The sequence below is a fragment of the Drosophila navojoa genome, chromosome 3, assembly GCF_054131105.1.
Source record: "Drosophila navojoa isolate 15081-1374.11 chromosome 3, UAZ_NAV_1.0, whole genome shotgun sequence".
NCBI classification, from domain to species: Eukaryota; Metazoa; Arthropoda; class Insecta; order Diptera; family Drosophilidae; genus Drosophila; species Drosophila navojoa.
The window spans coordinates 5,383,128-5,408,676 of NC_142891.1; the positions used below are offsets into that span (position 1 = coordinate 5,383,128).

The 25,549-nt window shown below is 39.6% G+C and overlaps 5 protein-coding genes across 10 annotated transcripts in view; 3 read left to right on the plus strand and 2 right to left on the minus strand.

The window, feature by feature from the left end:
* Nucleotides 1–12,901, plus strand: part of strat (RAB interacting factor STRAT) — a 39,044-nt gene extending 26,143 nt beyond the window's left edge. Inside the window, exons 2-3 of one of the 2 annotated variants that reach the window (XM_089257825.1) lie at nucleotides 12,102–12,253; nucleotides 12,313–12,901. In XM_089257825.1, coding sequence (XP_089113951.1) covers nucleotides 12,131–12,253; nucleotides 12,313–12,558 — 369 coding nt within the window. In that variant the 5' untranslated portion in view covers nucleotides 12,102–12,130 and the 3' untranslated portion in view covers nucleotides 12,559–12,901. Of the gene's footprint in view, nucleotides 1–12,073; nucleotides 12,254–12,312 lie in introns of those variants that run through there. The other variant, XM_030386556.2, reaches the window with a different exon arrangement.
* Nucleotides 1,513–7,506, plus strand: LOC108658602 (ATP-binding cassette sub-family C member 10). Its single transcript, XM_030386549.2, has 5 exons — nucleotides 1,513–2,214; nucleotides 2,285–4,222; nucleotides 4,285–5,000; nucleotides 5,064–6,033; nucleotides 6,091–7,506. Exons 1-5 carry the CDS (start codon nucleotides 1,857–1,859, stop codon nucleotides 6,567–6,569), a joined length of 4,461 nt encoding a protein of 1,486 aa, XP_030242409.1. The 5' UTR covers nucleotides 1,513–1,856; the 3' UTR covers nucleotides 6,570–7,506.
* mtsh (mitoshell) lies at nucleotides 6,571–11,583 on the minus strand. Of its 3 annotated transcripts, XM_030386551.2 has the most exons (6): nucleotides 11,351–11,583; nucleotides 10,710–11,112; nucleotides 10,401–10,650; nucleotides 8,117–9,398; nucleotides 7,900–8,046; nucleotides 6,571–7,484 (listed from the first exon to the last, which is right to left on the minus strand). In XM_030386551.2, the coding sequence occupies exons 2-6, from the start codon at nucleotides 11,068–11,070 to the stop codon at nucleotides 7,347–7,349; spliced, it is 2,178 nt and encodes a 725-aa protein (XP_030242411.1). In that variant the 5' UTR covers nucleotides 11,071–11,112; nucleotides 11,351–11,583; the 3' UTR covers nucleotides 6,571–7,346. The 3 variants fall into 3 exon arrangements, with proteins under 3 accessions (XP_030242411.1, XP_030242412.1, XP_089113940.1); XM_030386552.2 differs by lacking the exon at nucleotides 11,351–11,583 and having other exon boundaries at nucleotides 8,117–9,395; nucleotides 10,710–11,248; XM_089257814.1 differs by lacking the exon at nucleotides 11,351–11,583 and having other exon boundaries at nucleotides 7,426–7,484; nucleotides 7,798–8,046; nucleotides 10,710–11,250.
* Nucleotides 12,902–13,197: 296 nt separating the features above from the next.
* On the minus strand, nucleotides 13,198–17,507 carry LOC115563493 (UPAR/Ly6 domain-containing protein CG9338). Its single transcript, XM_030386555.2, has 4 exons — nucleotides 17,190–17,507; nucleotides 14,269–14,442; nucleotides 13,847–14,200; nucleotides 13,198–13,788 (listed from the first exon to the last, which is right to left on the minus strand). Exons 1-3 carry the CDS (start codon nucleotides 17,242–17,244, stop codon nucleotides 13,983–13,985), a joined length of 447 nt encoding a protein of 148 aa, XP_030242415.1. The 5' UTR covers nucleotides 17,245–17,507; the 3' UTR covers nucleotides 13,198–13,788; nucleotides 13,847–13,982.
* Nucleotides 17,508–21,263: 3,756 nt separating this feature from the next.
* On the plus strand, nucleotides 21,264–25,348 carry LOC115563492 (uncharacterized). 3 transcript variants are annotated; one of them, XM_089257822.1, is made up of 3 exons: nucleotides 21,264–21,414; nucleotides 22,044–22,212; nucleotides 24,821–25,348. In XM_089257822.1, exons 2-3 carry the CDS (start codon nucleotides 22,155–22,157, stop codon nucleotides 25,198–25,200), a joined length of 438 nt encoding a protein of 145 aa, XP_089113948.1. In that variant the 5' UTR covers nucleotides 21,264–21,414; nucleotides 22,044–22,154; the 3' UTR covers nucleotides 25,201–25,348. The 3 variants fall into 3 exon arrangements, with proteins under 3 accessions (XP_089113948.1, XP_089113950.1, XP_089113949.1); XM_089257824.1 differs by having other exon boundaries at nucleotides 21,290–21,414; nucleotides 22,096–22,212; XM_089257823.1 differs by lacking the exon at nucleotides 21,264–21,414 and adding an exon at nucleotides 21,464–21,659.
* Nucleotides 25,349–25,549: the final 201 nt, after the last annotated feature.

Sequence of the window (25,549 nt, forward strand, 5' to 3'; positions counted from 1 at the left end):
GAGAGGAAAGTGAGGTATATTATAGAAGAAAATATTATAATATCGGAATAGAACTCACAAGAGTACAGGAAAAGTATATTAGTTTAAAAGAAAAGTTTCTTGCTTTAAAGCAGGCAACTAAAGACATATCAAATCACTAAAAACTGTGAATCGTTCAAATAATTTAAAGGTGAGTTAAAATTTGCACGTCCTATTCATACACGCATTCAAATGTAAAATAGTAATATCAATAGCAATAGTGCACAAAATTATCGATAGCTTATTGACGCTTAAAGTGGTGACTGTCATTCACAAGTGAACGTTGCAGCTGGCTGTTTAGTCTAGCTTTTTATTCGCAGCGACAACTAAGCATAAACGCAAAATCTTGAAAATAAATGTACATTTATATTACATACGCAGATCAGGTGGACCCTTTTTAAAAGACGCATTAGTTGGATGTCATCAGGTCATACAAGTGAGAAACCATTTAAAAGTAATAGGAAGCGCATATGTTACATTAGTTGACACTAGGCCTCGCAACTGAACGATTTTTATGTGATCTTCACTGTTGATCTTTACTGTTTCAAAAGTGACAAATTTTTAGTAGAACTATGACGGAAAGAAACGTAGTAAGGAATTCAGGTATTGGTATGAAAAATAGACGACGAACAAAATATCGTAAAAGTAAATTCTATAAATGTATAATAGAAAATTGTTGTGCGAGCTATGCGAATAGCTCTGAAAATAATCCGGTTGCATTATTTTCGTTTTCAACAAAAAGACATCTTTTGGATGAGTGGATTAAATCATTTAATGTACCCGAAAATTTCGATATGACAACGGCTAGAATATGTAACAGGCATTTCGAACAGAAGTATATTGGTATACGAAAATTAAGAAACAATGCAGTCCCAACCTTACATATGGGCAAACCAAACTTTTCGCGTGTTACTTCTGACTTTAGTGATATAATTTATTTAGTAGATAGTGATGACAACGAACAGGATGAGGAAGTTGACGAACCAAATTTTCCTTGTGTTACTTCTGACTTTAGTGATATCATTTATTTAGTAGACAGTGATGAAAACGAACAGAATGAGGAAGGTATTGAAAATGAGGAAGACAAACAGGTGATTGAAAACGATCAGAATGAAAAGATGCAAACTGGTAACGAAAATAAGGAAGACAAACAGCTGATTGAAAATGTTCAGAATGAAAAGATACAAACTGAATGTACCGATAAAAGATCGAAAAATCAATTGTGGCAAGATTTAGTAAACGCTGACAGTTTATCCTATTGCTTGAATTGCATAAAGAGTGAGAAAAATGGGGTAAATTATAGAAGAAAATATTATAATGTAGGATTAGAATTCACAAGAGTACAGGAAAAGTATATTAGCTTAAAAAAAAGGTTTCTTGCTTTAAAGCAGGCTTCTTCCTATTCAATGAAAACTATAAATAATTAGAATAATTCAAAGGTGAGTGAAAAGCACATCAATATGAATGTTCATGTCCCATTCACACATTCTATAGCGATAGTACACAGTCACATCGATAGTTTTATGTCGCCTTTAGCGGATACTGACATTCACGAGTGGACGTCGCAGATGGTTATATATGATTTTTTTTCGCCGCGCCAGCTGTTTCTTACTTATAAACAAGAGCGGCGACAGCTAAGCACTAACGCGCAATCTGGTCAATAAACGGTTTTTCACAAAAGCATTTATCTCTGCTATGCGCTAGGCCCGTCCCGCGCGCGTTTCTTTTTATTCGACGGCGCGACTAACGCAAATGATGACTAACACACTAAGCTGTGTGAAAAGAAGATCAAATTTCGTAAACGCCATTGTTTGAGCACGTTAAATAAGTAAATAACTATGTCGGACACTGATTGGAATTTTGCATGGAACTGGACACATTTCTGCCCAACGGGTCTGAAGCCGTTTGCCAACGATACGAACGATCTGTTGCCCTGCTTCCAGAAAACACTGCTGCAGTTGCCCGTCTACACAATTTTTGCAGTCATATCCGCCTACAATTTTGGCAACCATACGCATCAGATAATACGCAATGGGCTTCAGATGCAAATGCTTACATTGCGTATATTGTTCAGTCTTATTTTGGCCATATTACCTGTATCAAAGATATTCGTATTCCATCGAGCAGGCGTCGACTTGTATGCCGTCGATATATTAGTTGTCAGCGCCGAGTGCATCATGTGGGTAGTTCACTGTGGTGAGTCCCCCCAACAAAGATGTTGCTATTATTGTCAATACAAACCGACTCATGGATACATTGCTTTTAGGTTATCTGTTGACTGCTCGGCACTATGGTAAGCTGAGTCACCGTGGTCCTTTGTTGATGAATGTCTTTTGGCTGACGGTCGTTGTGCTCGATGGCGTTTGGTTGCGCACGAGCCGTCATTTCGAGTGGTGGCCATGGAGTCTGGCCACGTTACTGTGCGATTTGTGCTATGCCGCCACAATGGTGCCGAAGGGTAATGCCATTTACTGTGCCCCACCTGCCGGCAGTCGAGATCGCGAGCAGGAAGCGTTGTTGTCCAATCGCTATACCTATTTCCATTTTGAGTTAAATGAGGCGCTGCTCGGCCACGCCCAGGATGAGGCTAATTGGCTGTCGCGTTTCGTTTTCCACTGGGTGCAGCCGCTCATAGGCAAAGGCGTTGCCGGCAAACTACGTCGCATCGAGGACTTGTTCGATCTGCCCGACGCGCTAAACATTACACGGCTCAGTGAACGACTGCATCTGGCCTTGTCGCAGACACAGAGCGTCTTTCGTGCGCTGCACAAGTGTTTCGGTTTCGAGTTCTACTTGATTGGATTGTTGCGTCTGGTAGCGGATATCTCCAGCTTTGCCGGACCGTTGCTACTGGGCGGACTGTTGCGACAGGATGGATCAGAGGCGGATCAGAAAGCTTATTACTATGCCTTGGGCCTGTTCGGGAGCACCTTGTTGTCGGCGCTGTGCGGCTGTCACTTTGATTGGCGCATGGCCATGGTCAGCATGAAGATGCGCGTGGGCGTGGTCAATAGCATCTATCGCAAAGCGCTGGAGGCACGGGGTGTACGCGAATCCCGTCCAGATATGTTGAACTTAATGTCCACGGATGCCGATCGCATTGTCAACTCCTGCATCAGCTTCCACTTCTTTTGGAGCATACCGTTCAAGCTGTTCACCACTCTCTATCTGCTTTATTTACAACTAGGCGCTGCCTTCTTGGCTGGCGTCATCTTTGCCGCTCTGCTTATACCCATCAATCGCTGGCTAGCCAAACGCATTGGTATATATTCCACAGGCCTAATGACGGCCAAGGATGCACGACTGTCAGCTACGACGGAAACCATGCAAGGCGCCAAGCAAATCAAGACCAATGCCTGGGAGCCAATATTTATTACGAAAATCCGTTCACTGCGTACCGAGGAACTACGATTTTTGTCCAAGCGCAAATATTTAGATGCAATGTGCGTTTACTTCTGGGCAACTACACCAGTGCTGATGTGCCTGCTCACTTTTGGGGTCTCTGTGCTGCTCGGCAACCCACTGATTGCGTCGACGACCTACACGAGTGTTGCTCTGCTCTACATGCTGATTGGACCATTGAACGCCTTTCCCTGGGTGCTTAATGGACTGATCGAGGCATGGGTATCCCTACGGCGAGTTCAGCAGTTGATGGATGTGCCCAATTTGGATTACTCCAGCTATTATAATCCCATTATGCGTACAACTGCAATTGGAGATTCTACGCCCAGTGTGCTGAAATTAAAAGACGCACATTTTGTGCATGATGCAGAGCACAGCGAGACGGACAGCGAGACAACCATTTCCCAGTTTCGACTCAGTGACATCAATTTGGACGTCAAAGCGGGTCAACTAATCTGTATTGAGGGCCCAGTGGGCGGAGGTAAGAGCAGCCTGCTCACTGCCATCATTGCCGGACTGCAATGCGTAAATGGCGAAGTGTGCATCCAAGACTTAAGCAACGGCTTTGGCTATGTGCCTCAATCACCTTGGTTGCAACGTGCCACCATTCGCGACAACATCGTCTGGGGCAGCAATTTCGATGAGCAGTGGTACAAGCAGGTGCTGCACGCTTGTGCCCTAAACGAAGATATACGAACGCTGGGCGGCGATCTGATAGGTGTGGGCGAGAATGGACGGACGCTGTCAGGCGGCCAGAGAGCACGAGTTGCCTTGGCCAGAGCTGTGTACCAGGATAAAAAGAGTAAGTTTTCATTGCTATTGAGATTCATTAAAAGCTATGAATTTCCCTTCGTATTCGTTCAGTTTATCTGTTGGACGACGTTCTCTCCTCCTTGGACGCTCACGTGGCCAAGCACATAATACGGCACTGTCTGTTGGGTCTGCTGAAGCAGAAGACGCGCATTGTGGTGACGCGGAGCACGCAACTGTTCTTCCATGCCAATCAGATACTTCATGTTGAGGATGGACAATTGCGACCCAGTGACTATATGACGGAGAGCATTGATCTGAGCGAGGAGGAAGAGGAGGAGGACGAGGAGGCCAATAAATTGCTGTGTCGCTCTTCCATGGCGCTGGCTAATGTGACAGCAGAGGAGGATAAACATAGTGTGGACAGCCTATTGCTGGAGGAATCACGTGAATACGGACACTTATCGGGCAATGTGTTCTCGTGCTATTGGAAAGCCGTGTCCGCTCCACTGGCGTTGACTGTGCTACTGTTTGTGCTGCTCATGCAGCTGACACGAAACCTGAGCGATGCCTGGCTGGCGCACTGGGTCACCGAGACGACACTGGATGGCCATACGAACGATACGACGCTGCAACATCAGCTGATACGACCCGGCGCATCTGGCAATGACAGCGCTGCTGCGCACACAACGGGTTTCTATTTGGGCATATTCACTGCGATTGCTGTGACCAATTCGTTGGTCACCCTAGCGCGAGCCTTTCTCTTTGCCTATGCTGGCATCAAGGCGGCCATTTATATACACGAGCAGCTTTTGAAGCGCGTCATGTTTGTGAGTATTATATCTAATTTTCCTACTTGTTTTTCGATGAATACATTACTAATTCATTCACAGGCCAAGTTCAATTTCTTTGATATCACCTCTGTGGGCCGAATACTCAATCGCTTCTCCTCGGACATCAATACGGTGGATGACTCGCTGCCCTTCATCCTGAACATACTGCTAGCCCAGCTGGCGGGTTTGGTGGGCGCTTTGTGTGTCAGCCTTTATGCCATGCCGTGGCTGGTACTGGTTGTCGTACCCATGGTGCCGATCTATTTGAATCTACAGCGACGCTATCGGCATGCCTCTCGAGACATTAAACGGCTGTCCAGTAATGCCATGTCCCCGCTCTATACGCACTTTACGGAGACGCTGCAGGGGCTGACCACAATACGCAGCATGCGCGCCAGTGCACGGTTTCAGCGCGATTTCCAAGGAAAGCTGGAGGAGAGCACCAAGGCGCAATTGTCTTCAGCAGCTGCCCAACAGTGGCTGGCTTTGCGTCTTCAAATGCTGGGCGCTCTGCTCGTGGGCGGCGCTGGTCTCATAGCGGCTATAACGGCTTCGCATACTATAAATCCTGGGTTGGTGGGTCTGTGTATCTCGTATGCTTTGTCCATAACCGGACAGCTGGGCGATCTATTGCACGCCGTTGCCGAAACGGAACAGGAGCTGGTTGCCGTGGAGCGTGTGGATCAGTATTTGCAACTGGAACCCGAGCAGAATGCCGAGGGCAATGCCGATCCCCCATTTGGCTGGCCCACCCAGGGTGTGCTTAGCTTCCAGAATGTACAGCTCAGTTATAGGGAGCATCTGTCGCCAGCTCTGCGGGACATTAGCTTCAAAACGGAGGCGTTCGAACGCATTGGCATCGTGGGTCGCACTGGAGCTGGCAAGAGCTCTGTGCTGGCTGCATTGTTGCGTGTTGCACCACTTAGCCACGGTGATATCTATTTGGATCAGATGAATCTGAAGACTGTGGCATTGAGTGTGCTGCGTGAACGCATTGGCGTGATAACACAGGAACCCTTCCTCTTTGAAGGTACGCTCTTAAAATGGACTAGCTGGGGCAATCAAGACTAAATAATATATTTTTCAGGAACTGTGCGCGAGAATCTGGATCCTAGTCACAGGTATTACGACTCCGAGATTTGGCATGCCATCAAGAACTCGGCAGCCGCTACGTTGCTCGTCCAACAGCTGGGTGGCCTCGATGGCCATGTCGACCGTGGCGGCAATAACCTATCCGCCGGACAGCGTCAACTGCTATGCCTGGCACGTGCTTTGCTCAAGAATGCGAAGGTCGTGTGTATCGATGAGGGCACCTCGTCTCTGGACGACGAATCAGATCTGTGCATGCAACAGGCGTTGCGAAATGCATTCAAGAGCTGTACCCTGATCTTTATAGCGCATCGTTTGCGTGGCCTGCAGGCCATGGATCGCATCCTAGTACTGGACGATGGGCGCATCAGTGAGCAGGGCAAGCCGCACGAGCTGGCGGCTAATCGCAGTTCGCTATTCCACAGCATGCTCCTGGCGCAGGACATTAGTTTGCAGGACTTTGTGAAAATCGATTGACTATAAGAGATATGTTTATTTATAGTCTTTAAATAGTATTTAAAACAATAATTTTAATATTGATTGTATATGTAGGTTTTATTATATTATACCAAATATAATACATGAGAGTTTTATGTGACAGATCAGTTACAAAATTAATAACTATTGGCTATATGGCTACATATATGTATGTATATATATATAGCTTGCCTGTACTGGATCTCATGTTTTTGCATTCTGGGTTAGAGTTGGGTTCACATGCTAATTTCTTAGTTTTTTTTTTATAAATGTGTCAAAAAATACTTTCAAAAATATTCGTAAAAAGGTATCTAAGCAATTTTTTTGTTCAAAAATTGTAAGCTGTCTCGTTTCCGTTTTTGTTTTGCATTATTTATCTATAAAAATTGTATGAATTTACTAGCACTTTCTTAGAAAATGTTTACTCTTTCCTTCGTTTTATGAAACTTTTAGCTTGCTTAAGAAATTGGAGAATTTGAAATTGTAACCATTAAAGCCAAACTGATATCGGAACAATGATTATACTCCACAGAGACTTTAGACTTTAGATATTTTAGAAATAATGTTGCCAATTCAGCAAGCTAATTATGATAAAACCTTCAGCTTGCACAATTCAATTCATAAAAAAGAAAGCCTAACAGCAATTAGGAATTTCGTATGTGCCTAAAAATGTTTTGCTATGCTATGATTGGTGCTACCGACGCTCATAATTAACTTCCACCTAAAAGTGGTAAGAAAACGGAATTGAAAAAAAGGGGAACTCGGAATTTAAATTGTCTAGTTGAACAGCTTTTCGCCCGGCTCTCCTGTAATATGCTCGAATTGTTTCGGATGATATGGTGTCTTGGCCAGCATCTCGTTGATCGAGCGTTCATAAAGAGCGGTATAAAGACGCAAGTCCATGTTGGTATGATCCTGTTGAAAGGTTTTTAGCATAAGAATTTGAAATTAAAAATTAAAAATAATCTTCGAAATTCCGAAGCTAAAATGTTCTTGCAGAAGATGGTATATCTACATATATATGACAAACATAAATATATATTCTATATATGGGAATTTTTCCCTTCTCCCTTCTGCAAGAATATTCATGAAATAGTTTGTGCATTGGAGATTAGTTGATGTTGATTATGGCTTATTAGTCGTGTTATCTATGCATATATGAGATTAGTGCCCGATGAGACCAGTGATTAGTACATTAGTCCATATGATGGCAAACTCATACTAATACCTTATCCTGGATACGCTTCCCGGCAGCTAAACAGGCAGCAAAGGATTACAGAAACCAGTGTGTTTGTTTGTGTTGGAGTGGATATGAAAATTTGGGTAATACCTTCAGATCACTGCGCACCAAATATATAATACGCCGCATATCATGTATGGCCTGATAAATATGCTGATATGTTGCGCTCTCACACTTCAGGATAATCGCGCGCACATCAATGAACTCATGTTGGCATCGCTCGAAGAAGTACGGATACTGCAAAAAGGACAGATTAATTACATTAGGATGATATTGAAAGAACGAATTATAATATGTATAAGCTCACATAGTTGCGTGTAAATTGTTTTTGGAAGAAACGGTCAATATTTTGCAGCTGCATAATGCGATTGCTCAGCTCGTACAATCTGCGCGACATCTCGCGACCCATGAGTGTGGCATAGGGTTTGGCATCGGTGTGACGACACTGTGGGGTCTTTAGCTTGGGTGTTTGACATTTGAGCGCAGATTTGAGCTGCTCGAACGGTACAGACTGCTGGTACTGTTGATGGTGACGTTGATTCTGATTCTGCTGCTGCTGTTGATATTGTTGCTGTGCCTGCTGACGGGCATACAAAGGCTGAGCAGTGGACCTCCAGCTATTGGGCACATTCTGCGGTGGTGGCGATGCATTGGCATCCTTCTTGAGCGGCGTATAGGTGCCGGTTTTCAAATACGTGCCATTTGCATTAACACAGCGTTGCGCCTCTTCCGAATCCTGGATCATGGTGTACAAATAATTCAAATCAGATTTGGAGCGGCCACCCATGCGTGGTGGTGGCTCCTGTGGCGGCATCGGCGGCTCATTGCAACTGTTGTCTATAGTGTCTTCGCTCTTGACAGTGTGATCGCTCTTCATGCTGTTATAGGGTGTGCTAAATGCGCTCGGGCCACGCAAATTATCATTGGTGAGATGCAATGTAGTATTTAGTGGCAATGGAGGTTCGGTGCCATTCAAAGTTTTATTGCTTGAATTGGAATCGCTGCTATTATCAATGCCATTGCTGCTGCCATTGCCGCTGCTATTGCAGTTGTTGCTAATGTCCAACTTGCAGAAGCTATTCTTCTGCTTCTGCAGCATGCCATCCAAGTTAACAAACGACTTGATGATCATTTCCACAATGGTCAATGTGCTAAGCTGCCAGTTATCGAAGGCGGCCATAAAGCCGCTCGGCAACTCATCCTTGATCTTGTTGAGGCCATCGGGTGTATTGTAGACATAGCCCTTGAGGATCACCCACGAGTTGACAATGCGTGTGAATACAAATATGAAATCCTTGACAGCCCAGGCAATGCCCTGCGAATTGATATTCGGCAGTACACTATCTGGACGCAAGAGATCCTGCTTGAGCCGTGCACACAATGTATCCATCTTCTTGAAGCACGGACGCTGACGATGAGCATTGGCCAGGCGCTCGGCAATGTCGCTGCCGTTGAGCGAGATGCGTGTAATATCCTGCAAGCGTTGCATGGGCAGGATAATCTCCGAGTTGCGGCGTTCGCCCTGCAGAATGCCTGGAAAGCAGTCATTGCTTTCACATGAGCTGCGACTAGTCGATGACTCCTTGCTGCTAGAATGTATTGAAAAAAATTCCAAATTACTCTGTGAAAGGAAGCTAGAGAGGGTATAGGGCCACAATATATATAGAGAATAAATTGCACTTAGTAACTATTTCCTTCAAGTATATCTATGTGAGTATTTCAAAGCTTATCTTATTAGCATTTTTTCTAAGTATTTGCCTTAAAGACTTCCTCGAAACATGTCTTATAATAATTTTCTCTAAGTATTTCCACGATTTCTTATAAATATTTCTTCAAAGCATGTCCTCTAAGTAATTTGTCCAAATATTTCTTCTAGTATTTGCTCCAAGTCTTTAATGCTCAGCTAAACAATTATTAAACATTTACACGCACTTCACTGCACTTTACTGCACTGCACAATTGACGATTGAAGAAATGCTGGAGCTGCTGCCCTTTATATAGGGCGACTTTAGCTCAATTTTACTCAGTCGCGCTCAAATGTCAGGTGGGGGTCGTTGCAATTGAGTTTTATCTGACCTATGGGAACACTCTCTGCTGCTGCAAGCATTCTAGCTTCGCTTTACTTAAATATGGATACCAAATGAATTCTCCTGCATACATACAAACAACTTAAATGATCTTCTTTAGTTAGACATTTAAACTAGAAGACAAATACCCAGGCAGACATACGGAGAGACATATATGATGGATATATAAATCCGATTACCTCAAGAATGTGTATGCTTGTAATTGATGCTCTATAAGATCGATAGCAAAATAGCTATCGGTTTCTTTACACCTGCCTGATATACACCGGTCTACAAAAAGAAATTTCAAATCTCTGCCTCTTGTATTTTCTGAGATCGACACGTTCATAAATACAGATAATGGGACAGTTGGACGGACTGATTCGGAGCAGAATATGTACAAAAATTAAGCTAAATAAAAGCTGGATAGTATTAAGGTTGAAACGCAATGGGTCTAAGCTGGACATAAATGTGCAGTGCTAAAAAAATATATATAGAGAGAAAAACTATAGTATATATACTTACCTATCGCTTAAATTTGCTTGATATTTAAACTTGACTATTGGCGGAGCATCGCCAATTAAATCTGTCTGTGTGGCTGCATCGCAGCTGCGCTTGACAAAAATACGGGTCTGACATGCATTATCCTTGGTTTGATGGTGTGGACGTGGTGTGGAGTATGTTGTATTATACTGTGGCACATACATGCCGCCCATATTGGCCGAGGCCGTTGCTGAATGTTGCATATACATTTGGCCAAATGAGCTCATTGAGGCTGAAACGCTTCATCAATAGAGAAGAATCCACAATTTATGTTAACTGGCAATAGCTTACCCGAGCTGGCGGCATAATATTGAACACCCGGCATGGACATATATGTGAAACGTCCGTGCATGGATGGACGATGTGGCGACGGCGGTGGTGGTGGCGGTGGATGTGGTGCTGCTGGCGGTGGTGCTGCATTGCCACCCATGTAATGACCACGCCCGGTTTGTATGAATACGGGCGGACGTATCGGTATTGGTGGTGTGCTCATTGTCCAGGAACTCTGGGAGACATGCTCCTGCACGAAAACATCCGTTATGGCCATACGAGTGCGATCCACATAGGTGTGCTGTTGGTACATGGACTGTTGGCAGAGGGACTCCACGGCCACGGGTATATGATATAGAGGTGCATTGTAGCCGCTACTCATAATTCCAGCAAATTCACCAAGCAACACACACTTTAAATTGAACTGAATTTAAAATTGACCAAAAAAAGTGATAAAACAAAAAATAAAAATATAAAACAGTTGAAAATGAAAAAAAAACTTCTAGATTAGCTTTTCGGCCAGCTGCTCGGAATTAATTTTCTTTTTAAACTGTAAATTGTCAGCCTGAATGACAATTGTCAAGTTGATGTAATTAATCGAATATTTTACGTATTGCAGATCGTCATTGTCCAGTACTGGTCTGTCAAAAGTAATTACTCACTTGCAAGCCCAGCCGAACAAAACTTTTGTAACGAGCAACAACTACAACGGAAGCAGCGACACGAAAGCGACGGCGTACCGTACATTCTTCCGATACCTAGGATGTGTGTAAGTATCGGCCTAGCGAACCTAAGTGAGCCGTCTATCGATAGGTTTCAATTTCTATTCGGTTCGCAAGACCTGTTTCTAAAAAAGTTGTAAACAAATAGTTTTAATTCTAAAATAAAAATGATTTGATTTTCTACGCGTACTTGTTCATCATTTGTGGTTACCACTGTACGTACCGTTTTCTTATAAAATATTGATACTTCAAACAAAACGTATAAAGCTAACAATACAGTCTGAACTTTTAAGAACCATTTTTCAAATGTTAGCTTCACACATTTCAAAATGATTCAGTTAAATATTTTGAATTTGCTTCGACCGTTGGGATGCGCAGCGCGATATAATAAACAAGTGCGCTATCGACTTAACTCGATAGTTATGTTAAAGGTCTATTGTGAATGCGTTGCCGATTATTTTCTGTGGTACTCGAACGTGACCAACTACTAAGTTAAAAGACTTTAAAATGACTGAATAGCTTGATTTTTATGAAAAAATGTATAAATAAATTAATGGTTCTTGAATTAACTATTTTAAAATAAGAAAATTATTATTTTTAGTAGTATTTGATTCGATGGTATCTCTGTTATTTACAGAGCAGCCACTGTTAATTGTTATCGTTGCTGATATGTGCACTAGAAGAAGAAGACTATAGACGAAAGAAACAAAATAATAAAAAATGACAGACGAAGCTAATTTTGCGGACCAAATAGAAAACGAAAAAAACAGAACGAATGTGCGATGTCAATTTTGCAACAGCCTAATGCTAAAAGCCAAAGAGGCGAGCTACTGTGAGCAAGAGGTATGTGACTAGTAATAAATTTGACATGGTTGATTCGGTATAAATGAAAATGTTTGCAGGTGAACGTGCCGCTAATGGTACAGAAGAAGGATAGTAAATCTGACTCTCTGAACACAGAGACCCTGCGTCATTTCTGGCTGGTCGAGGATATGATGACATTCGAAAATATTGGCTTCTCCCACACTGTGGATGGACGCAAATTTCTAGTCTGCGCCGATTGCGAACGCGGTCCAGTTGGCTATCATGAGCTCTCCACCAAACGTTGCTACCTGTCGTTAAAGCGTGTCGTGCACGTGGATGCCTAGGTGGTACAACCTGTGCATATTATAAGTGTTGTGGTCCTGAGCCATGCACAGCCAGCTTTTAGCCTGCTTTTGTTGTACCGCTGTTCACATAACGGCATAACAGTAGATATAAAGTCTAATGCCGGTTTCACAGTTTAGCAGTCATTGTCGACAGTTTTAGTAGCACGTCAGTCCGTTCTCAGCCTGTTTTAAGCTAAGTTTAAAGTTTTGGTCGGCTATAGCCGATTCTCTTAATTATAAATGTAAGCGATCAACTTTTGTAATATTATGATTTAAGGTCATGATGCCCAAAAGAAAAATAGAAAAGAATACCACACATATACACATATTATTATTAATTTTTTTTTATTATTTTATTGATTTTCGTTTGAACATTTTAAAAATTTTGTTTGCATTACAAATATTGCGTTTGAGAGGAGTGTATCTTAACTAAAAACATAAACTGGGTTTTGTCTTGGCTTACAATTTGAACTAAACTCGTCCCCTAGCAATCTCGAGAGAGAGAGAGAGCGCTTCTAGAGATTCTACAGCACGTGGACAAAAGCTTTGCCTACCAAATTCATCAAAAATCCATCGCTGCGCTCAGTAATTCCCGACGGATGATGAGTGGTTTTATATTTAAATATATGTGTATATATATTTTGGCAGTTGGTTACGTGTGTGTTGTTGTTTTTCTAGATTCCATTTCTTTGTTTGGGTTCCATGAAGCGGGCTTAGCTTAGCCTAGAGGTCAAAAACTGGACTATGTTATCATTTGCATTTATTACGGTTTCTTTTCAATTTTTTAGAAAATTTTCATAAGAAAATAAGAAAAAAGGAAACTCAGACAAAGGTGTGTTAACATTTATTATTATTATTCTTTTTTTTTTATGTACTACTATGTTTGTTTAAATTTCATTTCTTTCGTCTTTAATATATTTTTAGCCTTAGTTACAACAATTTTATATTTTGTCATTTTATTGTGGGATTCGAATACTTTTTTCTTTTAAACTGCGGTAGGTTTTTGTTTTTATTATTTTTTACTTTAAATATTTAATACTTTGGTTTTCAAAATTCGCATTTATATTATTTTTTTCTAATTTATTGGCCAATTTTTAATTATTTTGCTTTTTTTTTTTTTTTTATATACAATCAAAGAGTGTTCAAATATTTGTTTTCTTTTATTATAAAGCTTTTGCCATAGGACATTGAGAGGTAAATAAATAGAATGTATTTATGTTCGGAACGAAGCTAGAAAATAAGTTTTCTTCAGTTAGTTTTCGATTGGGTCAGCTTTATAACGACTTACCCGAGTTTGAAGCAGCTGGGCGTGGTTTCTTCTTCTATTCGAATGATTATAGCTGACACAGAACTCAATAGGTTTGGTTTGGAAACAAAATGATAATCGAAAAAACAAAGAAAGACAATTGCTAAACGAAAACGGATTAACGCTGCAACCACTTGCAGGCGCCCAGGAGCAGACCCACGGTGGCCAATAGACCTAGGCCAGAGATGCCGCTCAGTGAGGCGGAGCCATTGCAATTGTCCGTATCACAGGAGCAGACAACCTGACGGCCGCCAAAGCCGGCACGCTGATAGCAATAATTGGTCGATGTTTGATTCTGGAAACCGCAAGTGCGTATCACACGGCTATCTGGAGGCACTGCAATGACAAGAACCAAGTCTCAGTAAGCTTTCTGATGGTCATATTTTACACAATTTTCCACTCACGGCTATTCACAGAGAACTCAATGATCTGTGTGATCTTGCGACAATAGGTGGGTATGCCACGATCGCGCGATGAGTAATCCTCCTGGCAGTCCTTTAGCAAGTTGTCTGGCGGTATGTCTAGTGCACAGTTGGCGTCTTTGTGGCTGTTGCACACGAAACACTTGATGGCAACGCCTGAAAGCAAAGGAATATACAATTACTGCTACAAACTGGTTGAAATTAATGATTTGTATAGGGTAAGGGAATCGTCACGCGAATAAGGCTAAGCCAGCTTGTAAACCTACGTCTCTCTTTCGCTCTTTGTTTCTTTCAATGTGTCAGAGTTTCTTCCTCTTTCCATCCCTCTCTGTATTCTCTAAGCCTATGGTTGCTTTTCTTTGTATTTTCTTTATTTCTCTCTTTCTCGCCGTCTTTCGGGGTCTCTCTCTCTCTACTCGCTGTCTCTCTTTCACTCTCGCTTTATAACTACTCTACTTTGATCTGTCTCTTTCTAGCTCGCTTTCTCTCTCTCTGTCTTTCTCTGTTCCTCTCTAACAGACCTCCTCTCTCTGCAATTCTCATTGAATTGAATTGAATTGAAAACCGCATTCTGCTAATCCCAATTAGGAAATGTTTCTATCTGCAATCAAGTTGGATCCACTCACTTATGCCTAACCTCAATTGTTGAACAAAACCAAAAAGTGACCAAGTGTAAATAAATCTAAGCTCGAAACTGTAGATTGAGACGTTGACTTAGCTAAATTGAATTTAAGGTCGTCACACGCCACACGAGATTCGCATTATACGATTAGTTTTTGTCCACAAAGAATCAACATACGTCTCTGCCTATATATATGGTATTATAGTAATAAATAGACCCGCTCTATGATGCAATGCGAATGCTAAAAAACTGACACGTTGCATGCAACCCATGGCCGGGGGCTGAGCGGCGTCTCCATTAGTGTCTGGTCGTTAGGCTCTTGAGAGCCAGTTGCTAATTAGAATTAGAATCTCCAACAGCTTCATCAGTTTCATGTTAATGGACTTTCATAACTTGTGCATTTTTTTCGAGTCTCTCTCTGTCTTGCGCTTCCTCGCTCAACCCCTAAATGGGTTACATAAGTCAGACAAAAGTAAGTGCTACCCATTGTGTAGTTTTTGTTTTTTTTTTTTTTTTTTTGAGTGGCTCATCAAACAATGGACACGAAAAAGTAGTTCATAAAATTCAACGAAGTCTAGTCAAGACAAAGCATAACTCTTTGTAGCTCCTTACATACATACATAGTCTATTCGATGTGCTCATAGGAGTACAAGGGAATAGCTCGTGAAGATATTTTAGTTATTTATAGAATCGATAGAATTTATGATATCTAAAAAAAACCTTCATGGCTATTATAACGAAACGATTAATAAATAAATAAGTAAACCAAATTGATTTCTTTATCAAAAATGGAGTATATTATAATGTATTAATGATACAAAATTAAAAATACCACTCAGAATATTATATAGCTAGCTGTATATATTATATTCGAATAAATTCATGTATAATATTTTCCAACTTTTCAATAAATTTATATTGTTTATACGCTTTGAATATAATATAGTTTATTGCAGTCAATCGATATAAATTGCATTGATTGTTTACGGTCTTTATTGATGAATCTATATCAATATATGTATATCTATCTACGTATATCGCGTCTCATATTTATAGAAAACTATGTATATTAACTATAAAACTTTCTATAGAATATAAAATCATTTCTTTGATTTGATATGTCTTTAGATGCCCGCTCAGAAAGTGAACAGTATATAGACATTTTTAAGAATCAAAGTATAATCTTGGAAGCTATGCTCAATTTTTCACTACTTATTTAAAGTAAATAGATCTGCAATAATTTATGTCCTAGAACAAGATAAATTTATAAACATAAAAATATTTATAGTATATATATTTCTTAATAAATTGAAAAGAATTCTCAAATGCAAAACGAGTATGACAGAGTCGGCTACAGCCGACCTTAGTTCTCTTCTATATAAGTGAGTCAATTTGAGGACTTGCAGGCGATTGCGGAATGGGAGGTTGGAGGTGGGCAGAGAAAGGGAGTTCAAAGAGGGTCTTGTTGCAGTAGCTTCCCAGGCCTGCTAACCGAGTGACAGGCTGGCAAATAGAGCGCATGACTGCGCATGTCCTGCGTTCCCATACACATACGCACACATTTACACACCCATACACATACACTCACACACACACACGCAAGCAAACGCTTGCACACATTTCATCCAGTTAAGAGAAGGAAGGAAATGACAGATTAAGATGTGACTGAACAGATTTCATTTCTTTTTTTTTTTATGATATGAAATGCGATAATGAGCAACGGATAAAACTAGTTATTAACTGTTAGTAGAGGACTCCAGTCGAGGACAGCTATGCTAAGATACTTTTGAGTTTTATCCAACGGTTTTAGTGGTGGTATTTATTGTTAGAGTAGTTTTTTTTCTTGCTCATAATTGTAGTGGATGTACGTTACAATTAGTTTTTACTGTATACGATTGATTGTCCTTTCGGTATGGGTGTTAGCAGTTTGGGCAACTGCAATTGTCAGTTTGCCAGCTGGATTTGTGGTCTAAAAAGGCGCCACTGCGACCGGCTTCCAAGGCGGCGTCAAGGCGTCTAGCTTTCTCTCTCTCTCTATCTATCTTTCTCACGCCCCCTCTCCTAATAGCCCGTACGGTCGCTCTGCCGTTTAACCGTATTCTGACTTTGACTCTGCAACCCCTACTTCCATTTCCATCGCGCACGCATTATGTAATCGTCAAAATCGTGCAGACGAATTCCCCTATATTTTTGTTCATCTTATTTTTGGTTGAGCTTGAAATTGGAGCTTGGTTGTGTGTGTGTTAGGGTGTATATGGAGGGAGCTCTATTAGGGATTTACCTTGCTGCACGACAATTGCCAAAATTAGCGCGCTAATCACATAGAGGTACTGCATATTTATTTTTATTGAATAATATGAAACACACGTCGATAATTTGGTTAGATTTTGTTATTTTCTATTTGTTAGTGCGATTTTCGGTATGCCTTGTCGGCAGTTATTTTCTTATTTATTAATATATATTATTTCTTTTTTTAAATAAATTTTCAACACTTTGAAGAAGGGCGCACGGTCACAGAACGAGAACGTTGAAGCGACAACAAGCGACTGTAACTGAAAGACGCAGCTTGCCCGACAAATGTGGCACGAATGAGCAGATGAGCAAGTCGGTCAGATAGTTACAGGCACAGGGCTGCAGAGCTGCAGCGTCAGTACAATGGGTCATTCATAACATTTTTTTTGGCAAAAACTCGTTAGTATAGTAAGTGCATGAAGTTTAAGAAGTTTTGCTTAACATTAACAACTCAAATTGATAACATATGTAAATGCTGTTAACAGTGCGGCTGTTAGGTGTTATAATATTACAGATGAGAGAAAGTTATCATAATTCTTTTCAACCGTCAAGTTAGGGCGAACGACTTGGCCATGTTGTAATCATAAACTTTTAACGGTAGGCGCTGCTATTAACAGTTGTTTCTGCAATTACCATTTACTAGGGCTCCTTTGCCTCATTAGATTATATACATAATTCAGCCAATTTGGCCCACTGTACATCGCAGCCCATTCAGCGGCTAATGCCCGGCAAGCTTTAGCTTGAGCTTTAGAGAGCGAGCGCGAGAGCAAGCGACACAAGCGACTCTGCTGTTCACTCCCCGCGCTCTTGCAGGAATCGTGCAGGCGCTGCCAGATTGTTATTCGCAGGAAATTAAGATAAAATTAATTAAATTAAATTAATAATTATTAAATTCATTTGTTGACTTTGTATTTTGTTTCGGTTTTACTCTTTTTATTTGTTTAATGTATTATGTATAACACAATCAATTTAATAATGCATTAATTGTATTTGTTAAAATTTATATATACACCCTCAATGCTTAGTGCTATTTTTGTAATTCTCTAATATTTATCAACAACATATTTAATTGAAGCCCCACCTTAAAAATATTCCATACTTTATGCGCCTGCCTTGAGTTAGTCCAGTATTTGCTGGAGGCACAAATTGGCCCCACATATTAATTAAGCTTAATCGTAAATTTCCTTTGCTTATCCACATATCAAGTCATTCGAGTCGCCGTCCAATTGAGCTATCTTATTTTACACACATTTCTTTTCTTTTTTTTGTGATCGTGCGTTGCTCTTAAAATGACAGAGCTCTTCCAATCCAAATTTCAATTTCAATTCCACTCTCAATTTCAATCTGCATCTGCATCTCTATCATTGGCAGTGCCTTGCCCTTTTAGGCAGCTATCTCGCTTGCACTCTGAAGTCCGCATGTGTTGCATCTCTGTCGCACATCTATCTACACATCAATTGTTTTCATTACCACTTTCATTTAGATGCTAGGCTTGGCCACTCTAGGGATGAAGTACGCATAATCAAAATATATGACAAAGCAGATTTGTACAGTAAAGCCTTCTTAGGAAGAACGGTTACAAAACTCATACAAATATTCAAATGTTAAATGTCAATTTTAAGTTTTTCAAGTTAATTTGTTATTAGCTTATTAGTTGTTCGTCAACAGAGATTTTACTGTTGTCTCAGCTTACGTGCGTTAAGCATACGCCGCGTGTGGCCTCATAAGCTTCCAATGCAGAGCTTTTAAGCTGCCGATGTGGTGTTTTCAGCTAAAAGCTCTTCACGGACAGCAAATTTAAAATACTGGTTCCTTACGTGTGCATGGCTAGGCTAAAATTCCCCTTATTTTCGGCAGCTCATTGAACCCATTTGGGCAGACACATATACACATACTGTCCACTTGCTATTGTTTTTGTTGTTGTTGGCACAGTAAATCTCGGCGTTTATTAATGCAAAGAACCGAAATTTTTGCAGTTAATCTTCAAAGCATTGCGTCACGCAGCATTAAGAGCGTGTTGAAGATGATGCTGAGATGTTGCGACAATATTGGGTTGGGAAAACTAATGGGTGGTGGTGGGCGTAGGCGTGTTTGTGTGACGGCGACAATGAGACGGGCTCGCAGACATACTAAATCAAAACAAACCAAACCGGTTTGAACAAACAAACCAAGCACAAATACAAGCACGTATCGAAGAATATGTTTTTTGTGTGTGTATGAACATTAACTGAAGCTGTTGAGACTGACGGAGGTTGTGTGTGTGTGTGTGTGTGTGTATGTATGGGAATCTGATAGATCAGCTGTTTACGCTGAGCGGCAATTCCAGCTGCCAAATGCTTACAAATACCGAAATATTAATTTTGAGCACCTCAATGAGCCAAGCCCCGGACTCAGTTGTTTTTCAATACACTAGGCAAATCAATCTAAAACCAACTCAATATAAGAACGAGAATATACAATTTTATATTTATGTGAATTTAAAGAATATCAAAACAATAATAAATCAGTGAGTTTATGAATTTTTGAGTATATTAATATTAGTAATAAATATCAGATAATGTTTGGAAAAGTCAGAAAATTATTAAACAATTATTTAGGTAAAAATATTTAACAATTGTATTTTGTTGAACAGTTTTAATATTTCAATTCGTAAACAGTTTTTGTTTTGTTGTATTATATTTGAACATACATACATAAGTACATATATGTATCACGTAAAATGGTAAGCTAAATACATTCACCAGAAACCATTTATGCGAGATCTGAATTGAACCAGTTTTAAGCAGTGATTGTCTACAGAAAAATTCCATTACTTATGCAAAAAATTAAAAATAATATAGCAACAAAATATCAACAAGTAAACAATACAAAACATTACAGAAATATCTATCTAAGTAATTGTATAAACGTTACGTGTAGTTCATAAATAATATTAAATGATCAAAACAAAATAAGACAACTAAATATGAAATCTGAAATATTCTAAACTGTGCTTGATAAGCCGACTGGTTTGAATTGTTGGTCTCTGCAAGCCGAGATACTTGGTCGAGCTGGCCTCGATCTTAAGCTGGATGAAACCACAGTGGTTGAGTTTTGGTAGCCGTATACCAGTTTTAGCTAAACACACCACTGATAACACAAATAAAACTGTTTAGTTGCGCGCTCTCCGTATCATTCGGAACTCAAAGCACAGACAACAAATCAAGCCAGACAACGAACACAGTCAATAACATCGTTAAACAATGTATAAATGATTACCTAAAAGAAACAATATAACATCGTGTAATTATCTTATGTGATGCTTTAATACCCTGGATCATATACAACTACCTAAGAGCATATACATAATATATTCGTATATGGATTAACATACATTTTATTTCATATTAATATTAAGAAAATAAAACACATTTTGGCATTAAGTAATTAATTAATTAAATAATTAATAAACTATTAATTCCTTCCTTCCTTCCCACGCGACCAACAGGTGGATGGATTGTTGATAGTTTGAACAAAGAATGCTTGTAATTTATTTGTATGTATTTAACATTTGCATTACACAAATAAATAATTAGTGTAAGCAAATAGATAGTGTACAGCAGGTATTGCCTCAGTGTGACGTCATAGTTTGATAGTTACCGGTTGAAAGCGGCTCTTAGTTCGAAAAAAAAACGCGCGCTTCATTTGACTTACATATTTTTCGGTAAGAGAGAAATTCGAGCATGCATCGAATCCACAGCGCGTTATCAATGCACGCCGTTGGGCAACCTTCACGGCCAATGCTCATGCCCCGTCTCATGCCTACCCTGGGCTAAGCTTAATGGCGATCAAGTAACGGAAGTTTTTCGCTTGCTTCTTACGACTATTGCTGCACTCTTCAGCTGCCCTTACTCATGAATGCTGCTGCTGCTGCTGCTGCTGCTGCTGTTGTCATTCAATGTTGCTCTCTTACACACACACACAAGCACAAACACTTATGCATGCGCACACACATGCATGCATTCACACGCAAGTTAATCTCAGCTGCCTTCTCTCTCAGGCTCTCTTCGCTGCTGGCTGCTGTCTGATTCTTCTTAACTTCTCATGTTCGCGTTTTCCAAATCATTTTGTTTTGAAAAACTCAACGCAAGTTTTCAGATTCATCTGGACGTTGAGCGCGTCAAGTTGTTCGACTCGTGACTTCACAACTATTATTTCTTAAATATTAAAATATTGTGAGTTTTTAATTTGTATTTGAAAAATTTAATCGAAATTCGGCGTTTAATTGAGTGCAAAGTGTATCGCATAAAATGTTAATAATGCTAATAAAATCTGAATAGAAAATGAATGTTTAATAATGCTTAACAGTTTATCATCAATATATTCTCAAGCAAATACAGTCTTGCTAATTCAAATGCATAACACTGTATGCTAATCAACTTTTAGACGAACAACAAAAACCAGATTGTAAAATAAATCTGTAAATATATTCATATTCAATTATACGTTTTACCCTGTTCAAAGTTAATAAAAGGGTATATTGAGTGAATGGACCCACGAGGTGTGTTTGAAAAGTATCGCGATATTTGTGTAGTTCACGGTTATCTCCCATATTCGCCTTTTATCTTATTGGAATTCTTTGTCATTATCTTTTTTATCAACTCTTTAAGGCTATCCTCGAGTCAAATATTCAATTTTCTTTTCGTAACTGCAAATACATGGTAGCCATCTAAGGTTCTTTTTTGTTAAGGATATCTTTTATTTCTTCTAAATACTTACAGGGTATATTTAAGCCAAGTTCATTTGATTATTTTGCTTATAATAGTTTTTTTTTTTTACACATTTTGCTTACTTTGCATTTTAGATAATCTAAAGATAAAGCTAACGACTTTACAGAGTCAAGATCATTCACATAGTTTTGGAACAACTTCGCCGCAGAGAAGTCAGCTGCCTAGAAACACTGACAACAACAAAGATGTCGCAGACGCTCGCCTACATCGTGATAATCGCTCTTATTGCTAATCTCTTATCAGGTAAATGATTTATAGTTGTGTGCTCTTGCAATTAGAGAGAATATTACTAGGATTATACGCTTGACATTAAGGGTAATATAACCCAGGGTTTCCACTTTTTCGATTTAAAAAAAAAAAAAAAAACATAGTTTAGTCGTATATTTCGGATTGATCGTAAATCAATCAACTATTTAAACAATCACTAATTAAGCTAGGCAAATCAGTATAATTAGTTTAATCATATGCAGTTTAAGTTTCTAATTGGCATCGTCTTTCATTCACCTAATATCGGATTTGCTGTTTAATTAATTCAATCATTAATTAATTGATTCAGCCAATTCACGTTTACGAATCAGCTCGAATCTTGTTTTTCGGCATTTCAATTAAATTCATTCATGTGGAACGCTCGCAACACTCTTTATTAGATAATAGATAGGGTGTACAAAGCAGCAATTTAATTAATTTGATAAGAATTAATTTTGGTGTTTGTCGTTTTGATGTGAAATGTGTAACGGGAAAATGGACACCCGAACAGGTGTTAGCAAGTCAATTGCTCGATTAATGAGATTGATTATTAGACTGTTAGATACCCAGTAACATATTGTAACTCATTTTAACCAACAACTTATTGCTGAAATATCTCTGATTGATAGACAGTTATGCAATTACCCTGTACAAGTTAAAATTAATTGATATATTAAGAGTCGATCGTTTACAAAATACCATGTAATACGTATATTCTTTTAAATTTATTGCTGAAATGGAAAACATGAAAAATAACTTTTAAAGATTTCTTCGACTCAAATTGTAAATAAAATTGTAAGATTCTAGTTATTTTATACCCTGTAGGAAATTATAAATTATCTACTCTATTGTAAAAGTTAATAGAGTTTAAAAATGTTTCCTTTACTCTAGACGCAGTATCAAGATTTTCAGAAAATATGTATTTAAAATTGAACATAGCTCAAAATATAATAATAATAATATACTTGCCTGCATATTGCTATATGTACACAGTAGATCAGGCACCACGCTCAATTGGATGGAGTTTATGTATTTTGCCTCTTCGTTGTGAACCACTTAAATGTAACTTCCCCCACGCAACATTCCAGCACAGTTGAGGATGTTAAGTCATTAAAGCTCTTTAGTGCTATTGGATATGATCATGGATCTTTAAGTATATAATATGTGTATATATATGTATATAGTTCTATATACTGACTAAGTGTTCAGAGGGTTTATATTTTGTGTTGTGTGAGTGCTACGCGTTTCATTGGCGCACTGCGCTACAAGTTGAAGCTTAAGTTGACCGCAAGCCGCAAGGTGCAATGTAAAATGCAAATATCAGATACGATATCTCGAATCTAATATTACAAATCCAACATTAAAATGCAAAGTACTGTACTTTTTCAATGCTTTTATTCTCTTTCCTTTTTTATGGCAACTGGTTTTTATTAGCTCAGCTTAATTATCAAACGGTCGGCAACACCGACCATGCATAGGCCAAAAGTCAGGGACTTTGTGTTACCAACAAAGTAAGAAGCAACAAAAAGTTGCGCATACGCCACGTTAAACGGCATTAATCCAAAAGTCAAGTCTCTTGAGGTAACTTGATATTCGTTGAAAGAGTGTATTAGTTTCTAAGAAAACTTTGAAAGAGGAAAAGACATATGAAGACAGGAATCTTATTTGAGACACAGCGATAGAGGAGAGCGGGAAAAGAAGAGAGAGAGACTTAAGGTTGAGAGATGCAAACAGAGAATTAGAAAGCTAAGCAGAATTCATTGGAAACAATTAAAGAGTATTTAAAAACAATTCATCTCAAAGCTAACCAGGAAATAAAATTAATTGGATTAAATTGTGATTAAGCTTTAGCTAGGGTATGCAAAGGTCAATACCGAGGCCATCTTCCGTCTAGCTTCAGTTTTTGTGTTCTGTTGCGTGTCAGCGGTAATAGCAACAGAATAAGAAACTCAACAAGAAGTGCACGGAGTTGACATGCAATTATTTAGCCAAGTCTTCAGTAGGTTCAACTCAAGACAGGACAGAACAGGACAGCACAGCCCTCTGGATTTAGCCAGTCAGTCAGGCAGTCACTCAGGTGGCTCAGTTATTTTGGCGGGCTAATAAAATAATTTGCTGTCAAAATGTCTGGCCATGTGAAAAGGGTGGTGCATTTGGCATGCCATTCAAAAGGTCTACTCTACATGCGCGTTGAAGTATCGCTGACAAATTGCTTTTCTATTCTAATCAAGGCTGCAAGGCAAATCTAGCTGCAGAGTAATCTAATATTAAAGTGCAAGATTAAAAAGAAAAAAAAAAAAACAAATGTTTAACCTAATGAGTGGAGTTCCGCTGCAAATTTATTGGAACCGAGACCGAGTGTTAAGCGCTCTGTTACACCCATTCCATATCTTTCCTCTAGATGCATTTCTACATCTTATTTAGTTTGAGTTTTATCTCTTGAATCTTTGGCTTCCACTTTAAATAAATATCTAAAAGTCTAGGGACAGACTTTGATTGGTATGTGGGCGGGCATTATCCAGTAGCTTACACCCGTCGCATAATTTCCTTTTATTCAATTCTAGTTTTTACTGACTGTTCATATCTTCAATATTTACATTTTCAGTTTCCGGCCTGCGTTGTCACCAGTGCAACTCACATGATAGTGAGGACTGCGCCACCCTCGTGGTGAATACGCCACGCGCCCAGCGGGACGATCAATTCTTGAGGGACTGTGCGCCCAAGGGGGATGAGCAGGCGTTCTGCCGCAAGACGATCATTCAGCTGGAAGTGAATGAGGAGCGGCGCATCGAGCGTAGCTGCGGCTGGATACAGGAGAAAATGCATAATGCCTGCTTCACGGCCGACAACGAGGGCTACAAGCAGACCATTTGCACCTGCAGCGAGGAGGGCTGCAATGCAGCACCGGCGTTAGCCAGTCCCGCTTCCTTCATGACCACAATTCTTTGCCTGGCCGCCTCTCTCGGCTGTTTGCTGCGGCACTGAGGCCGCGCATTCCATCATTCGAAAACCTAATAGCATTATCCATCAGCCTATCAGTCTATGTTTAAATATATCTTCCATTTTGTCTACTTTAAGTATATAGTCCATACTTGTCTGTGTATTTCATAATTATACAAGTATTCTACTAAAATTTGCAGATCGTTTTTGAATGTTCTTGATCCTTGATTGGGCATCTGTTTGTTCAGCAGCTCGAACCATATACATATTAGACCTGCGATCTTTCCAGCTCCAAATGGAATATGAACCGTTGTCTAACACTTTTATGCATAACTTACCATTATTTATTTATTTGGTAGAATTTCAAATTATGCTACAAATATATATATATATA